The sequence below is a fragment of the Copadichromis virginalis genome, unplaced genomic scaffold (genome assembly GCF_057382275.1).
Source record: "Copadichromis virginalis isolate Kocher_CV1m ecotype Utaka unplaced genomic scaffold, C_Virginalis_male_GT1.1 unmapped_scaffold_1, whole genome shotgun sequence".
Lineage (NCBI taxonomy): Eukaryota > Metazoa > Chordata > Actinopteri > Cichliformes > Cichlidae > Copadichromis > Copadichromis virginalis.
Window position 1 is genome coordinate 1,575,877 of NW_028188589.1, and position 19,397 is coordinate 1,595,273.

Below are 19,397 nucleotides of genomic sequence, written 5' to 3' on the forward strand. Positions count from 1 at the left end.
TCACTATATGGTAACATTTAAAAGAGACATAAATACTAATTGAACTTTCTGTGGGGATCATCCAGAAACTGTGGCACATCTCTTTTGGTTCCTCTACACAGAGATTCTGGAAGAATTTAGCAGTTTTGTTATTGTCCATATTTTAAGGGAGTTTTCTTTACAATGGGAAAATGTTTTATTCTGTTTCTTTAAGGTCCCCAGGAAGAATGATAAATGTTTTTTTATTAAATATTTGTTAATACTTTTAGCTATTTTATATCCATAAATGTAAGTTTATTAATAAAACACCATATTTCTGCCTTTTTATAAGGATATGAATTGTACATACAATCAATTTCAGACTCAACCAACAAAAAGCCTCTCAGAACAATATTTATATGTTGATTTTTTTCGCCTACTCATATCATCATTTTTTTACTCCTGGTTCTGTATGTTCATGTTCTGTTCTTTTGTAAACTTCATCTGTTTGTATGTTGTATACTCATTGTGTTTCAATAAAGTTCGATTTAAAAAAAGGTACGTTCTAAACGAAGCTTCAGACGTCACTGATCACGTGACTCTGGCCAAACGAATCAAGCCTCGACACGGTGCTTCTGAAGCAGCGCGTTGATCTTTCTGACACACGCACCGGAGCGTCAGCTTCAAGCGGACCATCACTACGTCTCACATCTAAAGGTGTCAAGGTAACTTTGAACTGAGTTCAGTCAATCTGGAGTTTTTCCAAGTTTTCTGTTGCTCTCTGTGAGAGAAGAGCGTTAAAGGCGGGGCTCTCCAGAGTCCAGCAAAACAGGAAACCACAGCTGGGTGTGTGTAAGTGTGCAAACCAATAGAATGCATCGTGGTGGGGGGGGGGCATCACGGGCAAGAAAAAAATAAAATAATCGGTCGTACCCATGCTTCCCCGACGTCATGCCAGCGCATATTGGGAAATTCGTAGGCACCGATCGGTTTTCTATCAGCCATTTGCTGGGAGTAAGGGCGCCCTCCGTTTGCGAGGTGCGCCTGCTGCTGGCGGCACAGGGAGGAGAGGGCGGGGCGGCGGGGAGTCTCTGGCTGGCTGGAGCGGCATCTAATAACCAACTCGCAAAACAAAATAAAAACAACAAACAGATATTATGATACAGACTTATAATCTGCACCGATGTTTTTTCTAAATTCTATAAAGTGAGCGCGAGAGCCCTCGGTGCGCCTGCGCGCTGCTGAAGTCAAAGTAAACTTTATTGTCATCTCCGCTACAGACAGTCCAGCATATAGAGAGACGAGACGACGAGGCTGCAGTTACAGCGGTGCAAGTAAACAAACAATAAATATAAGAAGAGTAAGAAAATAAATCTACACTTTAGGACTCGGGGTAAAGGATCAATAACAATTTAAATTTATAATTTACAGTTTGATGATTTAAAGTCTCACACAACCCGTCAAAAGGGGCGGGGCCGGCTGCTTCCAAGTAGAGCACATTTCATTTATAATGATGTAAATCCAAGCCCATCATGGATTCACGATCTGAATCCTGGGTTGTGTGAAATCCCAGAAATCAACCTTAGACAAAGTGAATCTGTGAACTAAGGTGTAGGTCTGTTAGGCAGGGCCGTGCAGAGAGGTTTAAAGGGGCGGGTGCTCAAAGTTAAAAAGGGGCACATTGAACCAGGCTGAATAACAACAACACACTTTCATCAAGAATCTAATATGGGCAACAAGACAAAGCAAACGTAGCCGATGAGGGCTTAAGATTATTACCTTGTATGGAAGGCGTTATAGAAAAGAGAAGTTCTATGTCTGCTTATAGCTATTAAAAGATGTACAAGATGTACGAGTAAACTGTGACTAATGTCTGGAACATATTCTAATCTGTCTGTGACGTATGAAGGGGCGTCATTAATTCAAACCCTGATGCTATAAAAATCTGTGTATGCTTTGAGTAAGTCGAAGATCAATTCCTGTCTTCCCACGCGTGTAGTCATTAAAATCATTGTTTGACCAAGATCTTCTGGACCATGGTTGTTTGTACTCTCCTTCATCAATTTTTGAACCTTAACACTATCCACTCTGTGCAGGGCAAAGCTTATTACATGTTTAAACTGTAGAGATACAATAATTTTACTGCTGTAAAATCCAACTTTTGTCTTATTTAAAATATAAATCTAATATAATCTGCTTCTTAATGTATGTTCTTTAAAATACAGCGTGTGTTTTTAATATATTATAATTATAATTATTATTATGTGGACATGCATATTAGATCGTTTTTAGTGAAATATAATCCCTCCAGAAAGGCAGGAAACTTACTTTCAAACTAAATATGTTCCCTAAAACGGTGACAGAGCTACAGACCCATGACAGCCTTACACAGGTAGCCAGCAGCTGTGACCAGCACTACCTGTGCAGTTAATAAAAGGACAGGTAATGTTTGTCGCGCTGTTGCACACACAGCACGCTCGTTTGTTTCAGTTCGTCAGTTGCAACAAGACAGCTTACCAACGTGTACGTAATAAGCTAATACTCCTGGGTGCTACACACTACAGTGTGCGCTGTACACCTACTTACTGGTTTTGTCGCATCAGTCTGTGTCTCTGAGTTAACTTGTGTTTCTCCTACAGCTCCGGACCGCTAAAAATGCGCGTGCTCTTTGTGAGCTCGTTCCCGGCTCGTAACCAGCGCGTTCTGCCGTCAAGGGCGATCATTGGTTAAATGTGATCATGTGACTGATGCAAGCCAGATCCTTTTATTTAGCAAAACTGTGATTAATAGTTAAATATTATTGTTGAGGGGCACAGACAGGACTCCGCACACACACACACATTAAAAAAAAAAAATAATAATTTAAAAAAAAAAAGTTGCCTCAACAAAAGGGCACCTTGGGCACCCATCAGGAAAGGGGCGGGTGCTCAAGCCCCTCTAGCCCCCCCCTCTGCACGTGCCTGCTGTTAGGTTAATTGTGCTGATCCTCGGGTTGGGGGATTTGTGTTTGTACTGGAGCGCAAAATTCAAACCAATGGAAGATGGACAACAAAAGTTCAAAGCCATCAGGTGCTCAGGTTAGAAAAAAGAGAAAAGATGCAGGTAAGCAGACGTGTGATTGGATAATGGCAGGTCATCCTGAACCAATCAGACTAAACTCCAAACAATACATTATGTTACAGATTTTAATATTAATTAGTCATTGTTACTTGTTGATTTGTCCTTTTCTCATTGTGTGATGAATTATGACGACTGTTTGGTAGCTGTTATTGTCTCTCTCTCTCTTCATGTGTGTTTCTCTGGTGAAACAATAGTTTTGTGTTAATGTTAGGGCTGCACGATTTTGCATAAAATGAGAATCACGATTTTTTGGCTTAGAATTGAGATCATGATTCTCTCATAACAATAAATAAACATAAAACAACAAATGTCTCACGTTTTGTTGTTGCAGCAAAATGTTGTCCTGCTTGAAATTCCGTCTCCACCGTTGACCGGGACAGATTATCTCCTGTCACTTTCTTGTCATCCCTGACGTGCTCTCCGTGGTTTTTTCCCTGCTAATTTTAGCATCACACGGCACAGCTTCTGTATCACGTGGTATAAGGCTCCGCCCTTGTCATTTGTTGAGCAGGAAGAGTGAGCGCTTGTTTTCATGCAGAGTACGTCCCGGATCAAAATGTGAAGTTTTACAAATCACCACTTCTTTAGTGAATATCATTTCAGTCTCAGACAATCTCGTTTCTCTTACAGAGGTTGAATGCACCTTTTGCGGATGGCGGTACCACACAGTGTGCGTGGACTTCCCCTGCATAGAAGGCAACTACAAATGCTGTGAATGCTAAATAAACAGAAACAAATGATCCCTGTTGTCTTTGCTTGATGATTGGTTTGAGTCTTGACAATCCACATTGCTGGCGTTGCATCTTTCAATGCCAGCAATGGCAGGTATCAGTGCTCAAAGCTTTTGTGTTTGTTTCCAACAAGTTGCCCACCTCGGGAAACAAAAATGTGTTCTTTTACTTGTCAGATGAACATATGAGACACTTTGACTCTTCAGTGCAGTGTGGAGCCTAACAAAGATCTGTTTTGTGTCCCAGCTGATCAGCAGGAGGAGGAGAGTCTGACGGAGCAGCAGAGGAACATTTTCAGCTACTTGGACTCAGCTCAGCCACTACAGAGGAAACAATGAGCTCAACACAGAAGGTGACAGACAGAGCAGGACCATATGACCAAAGATATTTATCACCATATACATTTGAACATTTGCCATAACGATGTAGCTGACGATAGAATTGACACCAGACAAAATACTTTACAGCTGCACAACTTTATTAAAAAGCCATCAATGTATTTTCACTGAAACAAGCAGCTGTTGTTTATGTGCATTAAAGTTATATAAAAATGTAACAGTGCAAATGCAAATTCCTCGCTGACAGTTTAACCAAAAGGCGTTTCCAGTGGAAACTGGCCGACACATCCTGAGCATAACCATGTATAATATCCACTAAACTTCAGAAGAGGTTATACAGTCGTGGCCAAAAGGTTTGAGAATTGCATAAATATTGGAACCTGGAGAAGTTGCTGCTTAAGTTTTTATAATAGCATTTTGCCTGCACTCCAGAATGTTATGAGGAGTGATCAGATGAACTGCATCGTCCTTCTTTGCCATGAAAACGAACTTAATCCCCAAAAAGCCTTACCACTGCATTTCATTGCTGTCATCAAAGGACCTGCTGAGACCATTTCAGTGATCGTCTTCTTAACTCAGGTGAGAATGTTGGCGAGCACGAGGCTGGAGATCATCATGGCTGTATCCCGATTCAGGTTCTGCAGCTTTAAAGTCCTCAAGGGCCGCGTACTCAAAGACCGCTAAGGCCGAAGTGCGAGGCTCGTAGGCTCGTGAAATGGGACGTCTAGCCTCCGTCGCGCTGCCCAGGTTGCCTAGCAACCATGATACTAACAGTTATTTATACATATATTTATATTATTTCTGAGAGTGTATCATGTAACACTATAGATCAACTTAGCTCAGAATATATAAAGCATATAAACAGTTACAGCAATATGATGCAACAAACACAGCAGCTACTGATCCAAAACACTCAAAGCTTCATAGAACTGAAACCAACATTTATTTTTAGCTCCATCCTGCTGCTGATACAGACTTTAGGTTTCTGAACATTAAACTTGTTGCTGCCTTTCATAGTGTGTAACTTGAAGGCCCTGAGTACTTTCTCCCACACTGGAAACACTGGGATGATCACATTATTTGAACATTACCTAATAAGACTGATTCAGCACAGACAGTTATGTTAAACTTTCCTAGCAGTCCTTCACAAACAGGGAACAGTCTGTCTATTCTCTCCATCTGTCAGCTGCTGCTGGCTCTTCCTCCTCCTCTTCCTCACACACTGCTGAGTTTGTCCTGGTGGATCATCAGGGCTGCAAAGCCTCACAGATGATGTGCAGCAGTGGCTCCCTCAGTCTGTCCTCACTCTGGACACTTGCAGTCGTCACACATGGAAATCAAATGTGTGATAAGCTGCAGGATTCAAACACAAGTGTAACTTATAAACACATGTTCATACTTTTATTCCACAATCAGAGAGAAAGAAACAGAGAGAGAGTGCAGGACAGACAGACAGGTGACAGTCTCAGGTGTACACACTGCTACACAACAGCACCAGAGAAGCAGGATTTAGTGTTTGTGTTATTACGAGTGTAAACAAGAAGAGTTCCAGATGGTGCAGTGGACACATGTGTGACTGCTGTGATTAAAGCATCTTTCTTTCAGCTTAACGAGTGAACCGTCAGCTCGTTCAAACACACGTTAAAGTGCGTTTGGCTCGACACCACCGAACAGAGGCAGCAATATAACACAGCTAACATTAACAGTGCAGTGAATCCTGCTTGTGCCGTGATGTTCAGGACTGCAAACCGAGCAGCATCACTGACTTTCAGCTTGTTGTGTTTGTGGATATATGACTGACTTTAATTATCCACAAAATCATCACATTCTCTGTCAGATTAAGGTCGACTATTGAACGGCGTATATTTTAAAGGCTTTAAAACCAAGTTAACGCTGAAAGTACAAACATCACTAATGTCACATAACTCTGCCGACAAGGCATAGCTATGGCTATGAAATGCTCTTTGTGTATCACTTCTTCATTATGAAAGATGTCATTAATGCACTAGTAATGTCTCATCTGGAGTATTGTTCAATCATTTGGTCAGCAGCTAATAAGACAGATCTTAACAGACTTCAGTTAGTCCAGAATAAGGCGTCCAGATTAGTGTGAAGATGTTCATACTATACTAATATTGATCAAATGCATAATAACCTTTCTTGGCTTCCTGTACAGGCTAAAATATTCTATGGCTTACTTGTAGTTCTAAAGAAAGCAATTCTGTTAAACACACCACATTTATTCTGCTCAGCTGCAGTATCCAGATGAAATACATCATCATATTACACAGTTTTCAACAAGCTGCAATTTAGTAAATGCTCGAGTTAAAAGTAACGTTTTGTAAAACTGTTACATTTAGAGCAACTTTTAAGTGGAATAAGTTGCCTTAAAAAATTAGAGAATTATTCAAAACTTCAATGAACACTTAAAAGCCGATTTACAGAGCTTTTAATTGTTGTAAATATTGTAAGACATGATTTGTTTTTGAAATTTGTGTAATGTGCCTCAATGTTATTGATATTATTATTATTATTATTGATTGCTTATATTTGAACAATTGTGAAACCTCACTGTGGATGTAAGAGTGAAATTATGTGGATATCTTGAATCCACTTTATTGTGTAATATTTTATGTGAGTATTTGACGGAAGACGAGCAACATCTGTTGTGGAAGCTAACGGGGTTCCTTTAGAATAAACAAACATAGGATTTATTATCACTGAATAATTCTGTATAAATCTATACAAATTATAGAAATATGTAATAGGAAACAACAAAATAATCTAAATTATAAAATAATGTGTGTGTGTGTGTGTGTGTGTGTGTGTGTGTGTGTGTGTGTGTGTGTGTACAATCAGGAGGGATGGGCATGATTTTAGTGTTTGAACAGTCATGAATTATCTTTAACAGCAGGTTGGATGTAATGTGTTAGAACTACCAGCAGGTGGGGATAAGAGACCTTTAAGGTGTTTGGTGCCACGCTCCACCTTCAGGTTTAAAACTAGTGTTAATGGAGTTTGAAGGTTGAGTTTGTTCCACGACTGCATTTCACTCACTGCCTCTGTTTGTATCTCTGTCACTGCAGGACCAACATGGAGCCAGAAGTCAGCGCTCTCAGGAGGCCGACAAACCTCACAGAAGAAAGGGAGAGAAAAAACACACCTGTGACGAGTGTGGGAAGGGTTTTACTCTGAGGGCTAAACTAAAACAGCATCAGGTCATCCACACTGGAGAGAGACCGTTCAGCTGTGACTTGTGTGGAAAGTCTTTTTCCTTGAAGGGTTCCCTAAAAAAACACCAACTCATCCACAGTGGAGTTAAAGCGTACAGCTGTGATCAGTGTGGCAGAGCTTTTACTCACAGTAGCAGCTTACAGAGGCATCTAGTTACCCACTCTGGAATTAAGGCATACAGCTGTGACATCTGTGGAAAAACTTTCAGCCAGAGAGAGAGCCGAAATACACACCTACGCATTCACACCAGACATGATGTGTACTGCTGTGAACAGTGTGGCAAAGAGTTTACAACAGACGCACACTTACAACAACACATGTTTACCCACACTGAGGAGAGACCTTATCAATGTGACCTGTGTGAGAAGACTTTTAAATCTCCACATCACCTGAGACGACACCAACAGATCCACACCAGAAAGAGACTCTACAAGTGCAGCTACTGTGAGGTATGTATTTATATTGTTATCTTGTCATTTTAGCCTGACTGTTTGGAACAACTCTGCTCATTAAACTGTGTTAGCATGTTAGCAATTCTACTGCATGGAAAAGCAGCTCTGAGTGATTATTCAGATTTTCCTTTCAGTTATGATTTTAGTATTACTGTAGTATTATGGTGGTAGTATTGTAGTTATTGCAGCCCAGTAAACTGAGTGTGTTAACTGAAACAGTCAAATGTAGTTGGACGTCTGCAGAGATGCTCTTTATTTCAGGCGACGTTCAGGATACAAATGTTGAAGGACTGACTTACACTGTCTTTGTGTCTTTGTTTAGAAGCAGAGCGACACAGATGGATCCAGTTCTCAACCCTGTCATCACTGTGGTGGTGGGAAAGACTTTCATTGTGACCTCTGTGGAAAAACTTTCAGTCAGCAAAATACCCTAAAAGTACATCAACGTAGACACACTGGAGACAAACTGAAATACTGCAAAGAATGTGGGAGAAGCTTCACCACACCAAGTGATTTAAAACGACATGAACTGATTCACAGTGGGGTTAAAAAGCACCTTTGTGATCAGTGTGGGTCATCCTTCACCACTGCAGGTCAGCTTAAATCACACAAAGGAGTCCACACAGGAGAGAAACCACACAATTGCAGACACTGTGACAGAAGCTTCTCACATTCAGGTAATCGTAACATTCATGAACGTGGACACATGGAAGGAAACTACAGCTGTGACCAGTGTGACAAGAGCTTCAGGAATCTCAGTTCATACTCTGCACACAAACGATCCCACGTTACTAATAAACTGTTTCACTGTTACCAATGTGCCCAAACATTCACCTCATTGTCTGCTCTGTGCAAACATCAGCGCGATCACTCAGGGCTGAAATCACTCCCATCACTGGATCACAGTGAATCTGAAGACACAGAAAGATCCTCTGGTTTCTGTGTCAGACTCAAAAAGCTTGAGATCAGGCTCCACAGAGTTCAGATAGAATCATTTAAACTTGTGTTGAACTGAACTGGTTGCTGGGCTGAACTTCTACATAATACAGATCTACATGGGATCTTCTTTTCTGTTTTTTACTGAGTCAGTTTTGTCCTTTTTTCTCTGTCCTGGTTTTGCTCGTCTGTAAATGATTGAAACTCAGTCAAATAGTTCATTGTTCTCCAGCAAAACGTTTTGGAAACTCATGTTTAACCTTTAAAACTCTGACATGTTTTAGCACACAAGGCTTCATCGGGGAGTTCACTCATGATTGGACCATGAGAACAAAGGTTTTTAGTTCTTTCAAAGAGAGTCTTGGAGATGTTTGATGTTTCTGTTTTTCTGAAACCACCTGAAAGAAAAACTATTTTTCTTGCTTTATGTAGTGTGGAAGTTTTTAATGTTTCTTCATCTGTGATGTTCTTGAATGTGTTCACGTGAAGATGGTACAAATAAACTGTCCTTTCAGCTTTAGCTCCTAATTTATTCATTATTTATGGTTGTAGCACAGCAGCCGTCTCTTGATTAACACATGGAGGGCTCGGGATCTGATGGTGTCGTCTCCCTAATTTGCCCACTCAGTAAATCTCACTCATGGCCAAGAAATTGAAATAAACCTTGTTTCCCTGCTGGATAGTGATCCACTGTAACTCTGCTCCTCCTTCCTGTTTAGGATTTCTGTGGCTGAAGTAAAATTCCCTCCATCCATCACTTATCCCAGCTAACCCAAAGTGAAATAAAGTTTTGCTGGTCTTAAAAAAGCATTACAATAATGGGCATTACCAATGCAAACTGAATGATACAGAAGATGAAAGAAGAGACTTTGATCAGTTAATAAAGCTCATGATCTGGATTCATTGTGGCTGCTACACAGATACTTCTGGGTCACTTCTCTCAGTTAGGAACCTTCCTCACCAAACTGACTGTTGGACCACACCCCTGGTTTCATGAGAAATTGTTTCAGCCATGATTTCTCTTCCTGTATTTCAGAGTAAAGACTGAAGTGACAAATGGAAGCATGTTTAAAAAACACAATGTGAGAGAGACGTTGAGGTCCTTAGAAGTTACCCTGGGTTTTTCTGTCACCCTGCTAGATGTTACACACCTTGTTATTGGACTGATTTCTACTGCTGGACTACTCCTGCGGAGAGTAACAATACTCTTACTAATTAGCTCCCTTTCACAGCTTTGGGGATATTTATTTTTGTGTTTGCAGCGCTGTGAGCCAGAACAGCGAGAGAAAAATCTGCAACAGCGACGAGCCGAATGCTTACGTGAATCGCAGCAGCTGCACATGTGCTACGCTGAATTAGAGGATATCTTTGCTCTGGATTTCTATTTCTACTTTTTCATTTCTATATGATTCTTCTTGCATCTAAACAAAGATGATTCAATTTGCTAAATGTTGATGGCTCTTCGTGCTCAGGTGTAAATGAGACGTAATATTTGCTCTTGGTTTGGTTCTCCTGTACAGAACCTTGCAGTACAACAGAAACCTAAAAACATTATTTGTAGTTGTTATTCTTAGTTGTTCTGCTGCCTAAATACCACAGGGTCTGATTATGAAGTTATTGAGCTGCACATACTTTACGACCTGCTTAAGTTCGAGGTCACAGGCGGAGGCCGGGCCGGGCGTGGGTGCAGCCGAGGCGGAGGCCGGGCCGGGCGTGGGTGCAGCCGAGGCGGAGGCCGGGCCGGGCGAAGCTGAAGCCGAGGCTGAGGCCTGAGCAGTCGAAGTTGAAGCCTCCGGCTGGAGACAGGCCGGGCCAGCGGGTGCGGAAACCCCTTGGTGAGGAGCGGCCGGGCCAGCGGGTGCGGAAACCCCTGGCTGAGGAGCAGGAGAGCTCACAGCTGGCTCTGGGTGCTGTGGCTGCAGGTCCGGGAACTGAATGGGACGGTGGACAGGCGACTGGGAAACAGGCTGAACAGGAGCAGACTGAGCTACGGGTGAGTGGACAGGAGCAGACTGAGCTACGGGGGACTGGAGGGCAGGAGGAGACTGAACTACAGGAGGTGCCTGGAGGACAGGAGGGGACTGAGCTACAGGAGGTGACTGGAGGACAGGAGGGGACTGAGCTAGAGGTGAGGGAACTGACTGGAGGGAAAGCTGAACAGCAGGTGAGGGAATTGACTGGAGTGGAGATGCTAAGGGAGGAACAGAGGCAGGCGTGGCTGACGACGGAGCTGAGGTTGGTGTGGCTGATGGCTGAGCTACAGACTGGGCTAGACAGGGAGATAAAGCTACAGCCTGGGCTAGTAAAGCTGGTGCCTGAGCAGGGGACACTTCAGCCAGCCTAACCAGGGATAAAGCTAGTGCGTGAAAGGCTGGATCAGGTGGTGGATGAAGTGGTGAAGTAGCAGCTGAACCGGTTAGCTCTGCCTCACCTCTAGGGGGGTCAGGCTGGGTTCTGGCTGCCCTCAGCCTGGGCGCTGGGACAGGCACGGGAGGTGGCTGGACACCAGTCACCCCCACCCGAGAAACAGGAGCGGGCGTGGAGGTAGACTGGGTCGCAGCTGCCCTCCTCCTGGGAGCTGGCACTGGAGTGGGTGTAGGCTGACTGATAGGAGTGGAAATAACGACTGGGTGAGTGAATCTGCTAAGTTTGTCAGGGATTATGCTGGTCCTTCTGCCACCACTATTTACAGTCTTTGAGGGAGCAGAGCAGAACAAATCTTCCCAGTCCACAGAATCCTCCAGGAGGGAAACATCCCATGAATGAGAGATGGGTTTATTATTGGGTTTACATGGAGAGTCAAATGAGGGTGGAAAACAGTCACTGGAACTCACCACCGGGAGTTGCTGGACTACAGATACCATGGCAGTGCCAGGATTGTGAGTGATTGCTGAAAATGTTGTAATGTACTCACTCGCTTTTTATTATTATTTGTAAATATGTGTACAAATGGTTGGTTTTTTGTACTGTTTTTATCAATAAATGTCAGCAACAAAGGACCTACACCCATGTGTGTTGATTTCTCCCTAAGATGGCAAACTGAAACACTCCACTCCCCCACCCCCTCAATCACACACCCCCACTCCCCTCCCTCCAGAATTCCTAGTTAACAACCTAATATACATATGAATGACTAGCCAATTTAGCTTTCACTTCCAGCATTTGACTGCTCTCCGGCTTTTAAAGGTAGAAACGCAAAATGATGGCTCCGCGGGGGTTTAAGTGTTAAAGGTTGCATCTCAGGACGCGTCCTACAAGCCCCCAGCGAGAAGCACAATAACAATTCGAATCCACGAACTGTATGAAACGGAGAAAAAGAAAAAAGAAGAGGCTTTAGTTCACACAGAATGCGTGGCTCTGACAGGAGACCACTGGACATCATTGAGTAATAACAATTACCTGGGAGTTACTGCGCATTTAATCACTGAAGCCTGGGGTCTGACATCCTTTGCGCTGACTATAATGAAAACGGAAGAGCGGCACTTTGCGGAGGCTTGTGCAGAGCAGTTCCAGACTGTTGCTCGCAGGTGGAGAATTGAGGAGAAGGTGACAACAGTAGGCACGGACAGTGCGCGCAATATGATCGCTGCGGCTCGCATCATGCCATTCAATCACATGCCGTGTACCGCGCACATTCTACAGAGATGCATCACAGTGAGTCTCGCAGACAGTGGCTTTGTCACTGCGCTGGCCAAATGCCGCAAAATTGTTGGCCATTTTAAGCACAGCCCAGCAAACACAGCAGAGCTGAACGCAGAGCAGGTGTCACTGGGGCGCAAGCAGGAGCCGTTGGCCCAGGACGTGCCTACACGCTGGAACTCCACGCTGGAGATGGTGAAGCGCTTGATCCGCAACCAAACTGCAGTAACCGCGACTCTGGATAAACAAAAGCATAAACTTGTCCTCCTGACGCCTCCAGAGTGGGACAAACTCCAGAGACTGGAGACACTTCTAGAGCCCTGCAGGTGAGCCTGTCATTGTGACCATAATTGTAGGTTTAGATTAAATGTATCAAACATACATCTTAAATCAGTTTTGTTATTATGAAAATGTCTTAATACCTAGTAATAAAAAGCTTTTTTTAATTTGCTGTCTTATCTGTGTGTGTGTGTGTGTGTGTGTGTGTGTGTGTGTGTGTGTGTGTGTGTGTGTGTGTGTGTGTGTGTGTGTGTATTCCACTGCAGATATGTGACTGAACTGCTGGGAGGAGAGGCCTACGTCTCCTGCTCTGTAGTTCTACCAGCCTTCTGCCACCTGCGCCGTGTCATGGAAGTAACTGATGAGGACCCTGCATATGTGGTGAGGTTTAAAGAGAAGTTTAAGGAAGACCTTGCTTCCCGCCAGGAACATACCAACTATGCATGGCTCCAGATCGCAACTGCACTGGACCCACGTTTTAAAGACCTACGCAGTGTGCCCAAGACTGACAGAGAAGCAGTGTGGATCACACTGGCAGGCATGCTGCATGAAGACTCTCCTAGAAGATCACACACTGCAGAAGAAGGTCCAGCCAAGAAGAGGCTGAGCCTGCTGCAGATGGACTCTGACTCTGAGTCAGAGGAGGAGGTACAGCAGGACAGAGCCATACAGCGCTACAGAGCAGAGCCCTGCACTGCCTTAGAGGACTGTCCCTTACAGTGGTGGGCAGCTCATGCAGGAGCCCACAGCCAGCTGGCCCGCCTTGCTCGCAGATACCTGGCCACTCCTGCCTCCACAGTGCCCTGTGAGAGGCTGTTCTCTGTAGCAGGGCACATTGTGAACAAGAAGAGGTCTGCTCTGCACTCAGAGAACGTGGACAAGTTGGTTTGTCTCAGCAACTGGCTGAAGGATGAGTAGACCAGAGGACCGTGTGTTTAGAGCTTGTTCTATGGTTGAATGTGATTTAAACAATACTTTTCACTGTTGTTCATATTTTTTTTGCACTAATCTACCTTACCCAAAAGGATGATTGGAGATTTTTTCTATTTTGCCTGTTGAATTAGGCCTATGTTCTGTGAACTTGAAGATGTATATGGATAAAACAATGTGCTAGATTTAAACGGGTGGAAAACATTCAGTAAAAATCCCTCACAATTATTTGAAGCCCTGTTCTGCTTGTACTGTTTGTACTCACAATTAATAATAAATAAAACAAACAAGTGTGTTAAAAACCACTATCTGTCCCGATTTTTACACACATATACACATATATTTCGAGTTGCGATTAATCAATTTTTAGGCTGTGATTAATTCGCTTCCAGCACAACACCCAGCCTACGTCAGACCACGCTGAGTGAACGCAGGCCACTCAGCGTGGTCTTAGCATTAAATAACACTAACAAGTGTGTAAAAATCCGCTATCTGTCCGTATGTTTGCACACATTTTGGTCATATTTCGAGTTGCAATTAATCATGATTAATTGATTTTTAGGCTGTGATTAATCTGATTAAAAATTTTAATCATTTGACAGCCCTAGTTTTTAATTCAGTTAATGTCAAACTGTCATCAACACCTCTGTGTTGTCTCCGTCTCTGAGCAGATTCAGGCATTACTCAAATAATAAAGGCTTTTTTTCACTATTATACTTTTCATTAGTCTCCAGGTTGATGATTATAAACAGAATTATTAAAGTTTTTATCATTTCAGGCTGAAAATCAACATGAATTTGGTTCTAATCAAAGAAGCTCCTTTAATGTGTGTCATTAAAATCCTCACACAGACTTAAAAAGGCGACATTAACATTAAAATAAATGAAAGAAGCTTCAGCTGAGAGCTTCATGCAGTCATCATCAGCAGCTCATAGCAGTCACAGCTCTTTATTACGCAGCTTTGCAGGAATTAAAGTGGCTGAAGTGTCAGAGTTTGTGTGAGAAGCTGCTTCATGGACAGCTGTACACACGTCTTTATTATTTCTTCATAAATCAAACACACAGGTTTGTCTGCAGATGATTTAAAGTGTGTCGTTGTGCAGTTAAAGCTGTTTGTGTGACGCCCTGACCTCCTGTGAATGAAACAGCCAATCAGATCCATCAGAGAGAGAGCAGGAAGTGTGTGTTTGTGACAGAACAAGGAAACAGTGATGATGATGAACATAAAGGTCCTCTGATGTTTCCTGTTACAGTAACGCTTGTTCATCTGTTGCTCTCCTACACTTTCCTATAAATAAAGGAGAAAAAGTCCGTTTAGTTTCATTTCCTACAGCTCAGAGTTACACTTCACATTCCTGCAGTCACATCAAAAAGCTTCACTTTGGTCCAACATCTACATGTTAACATGAAACACAGACAGACTCAGAACATCTGGAACATCTGCACTTTGACCCAAACTGTTATAGCAGGATATTTTCTGCATATTTCTTATGTTGGACCTGTTTGAACTGTAAACGACCTGTAATCATCTGTAAATGGTGTGAGACACACTGAGGCCACCTACAGGGCAGCTGGGGAACAGCAGGGATCTGAAATCATACGAGACGTTAGTGAGTGAGAAGAACAAACGGACTTAAGATGGCTCGAAGTGATCAAAGTTGGTCTAAAACAGAAGATAAATCCACTGATTCTTTGTAAAGTTCATCTGCTGCTCACATGAATCCATGAAAGATTTATTTCACTGAATGTTTCTTCAAAGCTCATTTCAACCTGTTGAAGTCATGAATGAAAGTGCAGACTGAGAGTGGATCACATGATGTTTGAGGTGTGTCATGTGACATGTTCAGTATTGTCACACATGTCTAGATTGTCCCTGATATCATAACTGCTCAAACACTGATGATTATATTTGAAGAATTATTCCTGATGGCAGCAAAGTTTGAATGGAGCTCTCTGTCTGTGCTGATTTGTCGCCCTCTGGAGGTCAAAGCACAAACCTACAGGGCAGCTGGGGAACAGCAGGGATCTGAAATCATACGAGATGTTAGTGAGAAGTTAGAACAAACGGACTTAAGATGGGTCGAAGTGATCAAAGTTGATCTAAAACAGAAGATAAATCCAAAGCAGCATCAGATGAATGTTACCATTTCCAGTTACGGTGCCCTTCATCTAATATGGAAATGTGTTGGTTTTTTTTGCCGTGTTGTTGTTCTTCCTATTGTGTTTAGGCCAGAGATGCTCTTCAAACAGCTGACAGACATGACCACATTACAAGAACATGGTGTGAGTCCGATTTGATATTCCAGTCAACGCTGAGAGACCTTAACCAGGAAGTCAGAGGTCAGCTGATGCTGCGAGCAGGAAGTGAACCAAGGGAAAGGTCCACTCTACTCAATCTCAAAGAAAATATGCTGGTATTTGTTGATGTTGATGGTACAATAAAAAGATATAATATAATAAATAATAAAATATCATGTGATGATGAGATGTGTTGTTGGTGTTTGTATTTTCTGTAAATGTCTTTTTAATGTAAATGCTTTGTTCCAGACGGACAGGGAATCAGTTGCTGTACGATGACATCATCTTGATGTTGACGAGGAGGGCGAGAAAAACTAGTTTTGTCCTGCAGATGGCGATCTTGCACCGTGTTCAGAGAGCCGACACTTTGATGGTGCTGCTCTACTCAGCTTACTTTAGCCTGGGTTGGACTCTATATGAGCAGCTTCCACTCTGGTTTCACTCTTAAACACACTTGTTTGATTTCACTTGTAAAAGTTGAAGAATAAATATTTTATTACAAAATTATTTGTTGATGCATTTTTTAGGGTCAAATATCTTGTTTGATTTGAGGAATGAACTGTTAGGGTGGAAAAAGTGAATCAGGTTAAAATAGTGGTGCTTTATATCAGTGAAGATGTATAATGTAATTTAAAATGTTGATGATGGGTTGTAGTGGGCTTGTACTTACAAAACTGCCTCATTTTATTGGAACGATCCACAGTTGCATCCACTCACGGATGACATCTGACATCATTTGACATCTGGTCTGAACACGTTTGTACACAAGATGCCTCAGTTCTGGATGTTCCCACAGACTCCTCTGTGCACCTAAAGAAAAGGTCAAGGGTCAGCAGCACATGTAGTTGGGACAAGTCTTCAGTCGCACAAACTACACAATGATTTTCCTCCAATGACGACTTTTCACTTGCAGAAATGGTCCTGTGTGATTTCCAGGCTGTGATATAAAAACTAGTTCCTAATGGCAGCGACTCACTCAGTAAACATGTGTTTCCTTCACCAACCTCACACACAGATCCAATAAGATCAGGAAGTGGGCAGTATAGTACAATATGTGTTATTCTGTGCTGCACTGCCCAAACTAAAGATCTGCTGAAGTGTTGGAAATGATCCAGATGTTTATTTTGGACGATACAGCAGAAGATCAGACATGAAAGTGGAGATAACACAGAAGACCTGCAGCAAAGGTCAGAGGTCAGACTGGGCCCTGGATTCAACAATGAGCCAATGATCATCAAGCAGTGACTAAAGCAGAGCCCTGACGTTCTGACATTCATCACACAGTCAGAACAAATGTCTGCTGATGACTTCATCTCATGAAACGACTGATAGATGTCAGTTCATTGATCAGCTGAGCTGCTGATCTTCATCGTCACAGAAACATTCAGCTTGTTTCAATCAGTAAATAACTCCCACTACTCCCAGTTTGAACTGTTCCCACTCAAAATGCTGTGAGAACAATGATCATTGTAGAACTTCACAAACATCACGTGTTGTTTTCCACATGTAAGATCAGCAAACACACAGAAACTTCCTGTTGCCACACACGGCCTCTAAAATCTCTTCCACGCTTTCTGTCTGAAGTCCACTCTCTGTGTCGGATCCACAGGAAACAACAAGATCTTATTAACATGGTTTTCAATGTGTCTCCTTCCAAAAAGTCCAACCAATGAACAAATGTGTGTATTTGTGGAGGCCGAACAAAAGCATGACACATTTCTCTGTTTCTATAAACTGGAGTCAAACACAAACATGAAGAGTTTCACTGACAGACTCCAAAATGCCCCCACAGTGGATCAAAGGGAAATCCTACAGTGTGGCCAGAGACTCTTAATGGCTCCAACATCAACACATCCACAATGTTGGATCCAGTTCTGCCTCACAGAGTTACTAAGACACACCCTCTGCAGCATCACAACAGCTCCACCTGCTTCACCTGCCTCCTCAGCATCTGTACACCTGAAGAGAAAAGAAAGGCTCCAACAGCTCAAATCTACAAAGGATTCATGAAGTTTCATCCAACAATAACATGTTTGCCTTCCACAGTGTGCTGTTAGACACCACTGTACCTCTGCCATTTCAAAAAGAGCAGCTTGGGAACATTTTGGCTCCAAACACTTTGTGTTTAAGTTCTTTGTTTTCTTTGTGAAGCCGACAACATCTGGAGCTTTGTGACTCATAGAAACATCATTTTGTTCTTTAGATGACAGCAGATTGGGACTGAATAATCAATCACTATCAAACCAATAAAGACAAACATGCTGATTTTACAGGAACTTTGTTGGAGAAGCTGCAAAGACATGAAACTGGTGGAGATCCCAAACCAGTTGATAGTGCTGGTTATTCCAAATAAAGCTGTTTCCCTTTGAGATGAAATGACTTTGTGTCCTGATATATAATAAAGATGTTGTTGTTTTTGAGCCCCTGTATTAAAAGTAGTTTAAAGTCAGCTTGAGTTTGATGTCTTTATGTCAAAGCTGCTCATGATGTTGAGCTGCTGATGGAATAAAAACAATATAAAAGCATGTAGTCCAGACTTAAATGTAGCCTGTTGTTAGCTGAGGTCCACACACAGTGTTTGACAGTGTAAAGTGTGTGAAAGGGCTGCTGGTGGAGCTCACTAGGATGAGCAGGTGACCATGTGCCACGAGGTGGAGAGCAGCTGGCCTGGCTTTGACCCGGGCCACGCCCCCTTTCTCTCTGCTTTGCTGTCACTTATCTTCACTGCTCTGTCCAATAAAGCTGAAAAAGGCCCCGAATCAAAGAAATCTGCTGCAGCCTCTGAAATGTCTTCTGTTTCCTTCCCGACGGCTTTTTCACCGTCAGCCCATCAGACAGTCCAGCAGCATTTATGATGATGTCATGATGTTGAAGAGGCTGCTACGGTGGCCTCCCATGACCCCCAGCCTCATCACAGCTGAGATGCAGACATTTGAAAACATTCAGCAGACAACTGAATAACAGTCCAACACAACAGTCTGTGTGCAGACACACACTGACCTTTCATAGAGTCAAACACAGCTGGTTGAGTCATTTCTCTGTGAGTCTAAAGTGAATCTAGTATTTGAAAGTCCACTTCCTGTATTTGTTGTTGAAGACTTCTTCAGCTTCTTCTCAAGGACATCAGCTGCTTGTTTGGCAGCAGAGGCAGTTAAGAAGCTTCCTGAAAAACACTGAACAGTGAGTTCACTGTGGCATATGACAGATTCAGCTTTCTGTGTGCAAATGTGTCTGTGTCGACCTTTCAAATGCTGTTGAATCCAAAACATCAGCGGCTCCTCGGCTGCTCACTTCATGCACTTCTGTCTGTGTGACAGTCCAATGACATCACAGCTGTTTCCAGCCCCAGTGTCTCAGGACTGGACACCTTTAAACATGTCGAGGATCAAACAGCGTCCAGCTAAACACACATGAAACTATCAGAGCTGACAATCATTCCAATAACATCTAATGGTTCATGTATGTAGACACAGGACTACAAG

General features: G+C 42.7%; 2 protein-coding genes across 2 annotated transcripts; both read left to right on the forward strand.

Annotated features, from left to right (window-relative positions):
• Positions 1 to 584: 584 nt before the first annotated feature.
• Positions 585 to 9,289, forward strand: LOC146679493 (uncharacterized). The gene is made up of 5 exons (XM_085450440.1): positions 585 to 683; positions 4,056 to 4,161; positions 7,234 to 7,610; positions 7,779 to 7,830; positions 8,156 to 9,289. The coding sequence occupies exons 2-5, from the start codon at positions 4,144 to 4,146 to the stop codon at positions 8,846 to 8,848; spliced, it is 1,140 nt and encodes a 379-aa protein (XP_085306566.1). The 5' UTR covers positions 585 to 683; positions 4,056 to 4,143; the 3' UTR covers positions 8,849 to 9,289.
• A 2,884-nt stretch (positions 9,290 to 12,173) lies between these two features.
• Positions 12,174 to 13,874, forward strand: LOC146679494 (E3 SUMO-protein ligase ZBED1-like). Its single transcript, XM_085450451.1, has 2 exons — positions 12,174 to 12,734; positions 12,954 to 13,874. The coding sequence occupies exons 1-2, from the start codon at positions 12,232 to 12,234 to the stop codon at positions 13,603 to 13,605; spliced, it is 1,155 nt and encodes a 384-aa protein (XP_085306577.1). The 5' UTR covers positions 12,174 to 12,231; the 3' UTR covers positions 13,606 to 13,874.
• Positions 13,875 to 19,397: the final 5,523 nt, after the last annotated feature.

Excerpts from the sequence above, each read along its gene's own strand:
- LOC146679493 (XM_085450440.1), top strand. Across the intron at positions 7,611-7,778 it reads CAGAGAGAGAGCCGAAATAC|ACACCAACAGATCCACACCA; the intron begins ACACCTACGCAT and ends TCACCTGAGACG. Across the intron at positions 7,831-8,155 it reads ACAAGTGCAGCTACTGTGAG|AAGCAGAGCGACACAGATGG; the intron begins GTATGTATTTAT and ends GTCTTTGTTTAG.
- LOC146679494 (XM_085450451.1), top strand. The coding sequence starts at position 12,232 with ATGAAAACGGAAGAGCGGCACTTTGCGGAGGCTTGTGCAGAGCAGTTC. Across the intron at positions 12,735-12,953 it reads ACACTTCTAGAGCCCTGCAG|ATATGTGACTGAACTGCTGG; the intron begins GTGAGCCTGTCA and ends ATTCCACTGCAG.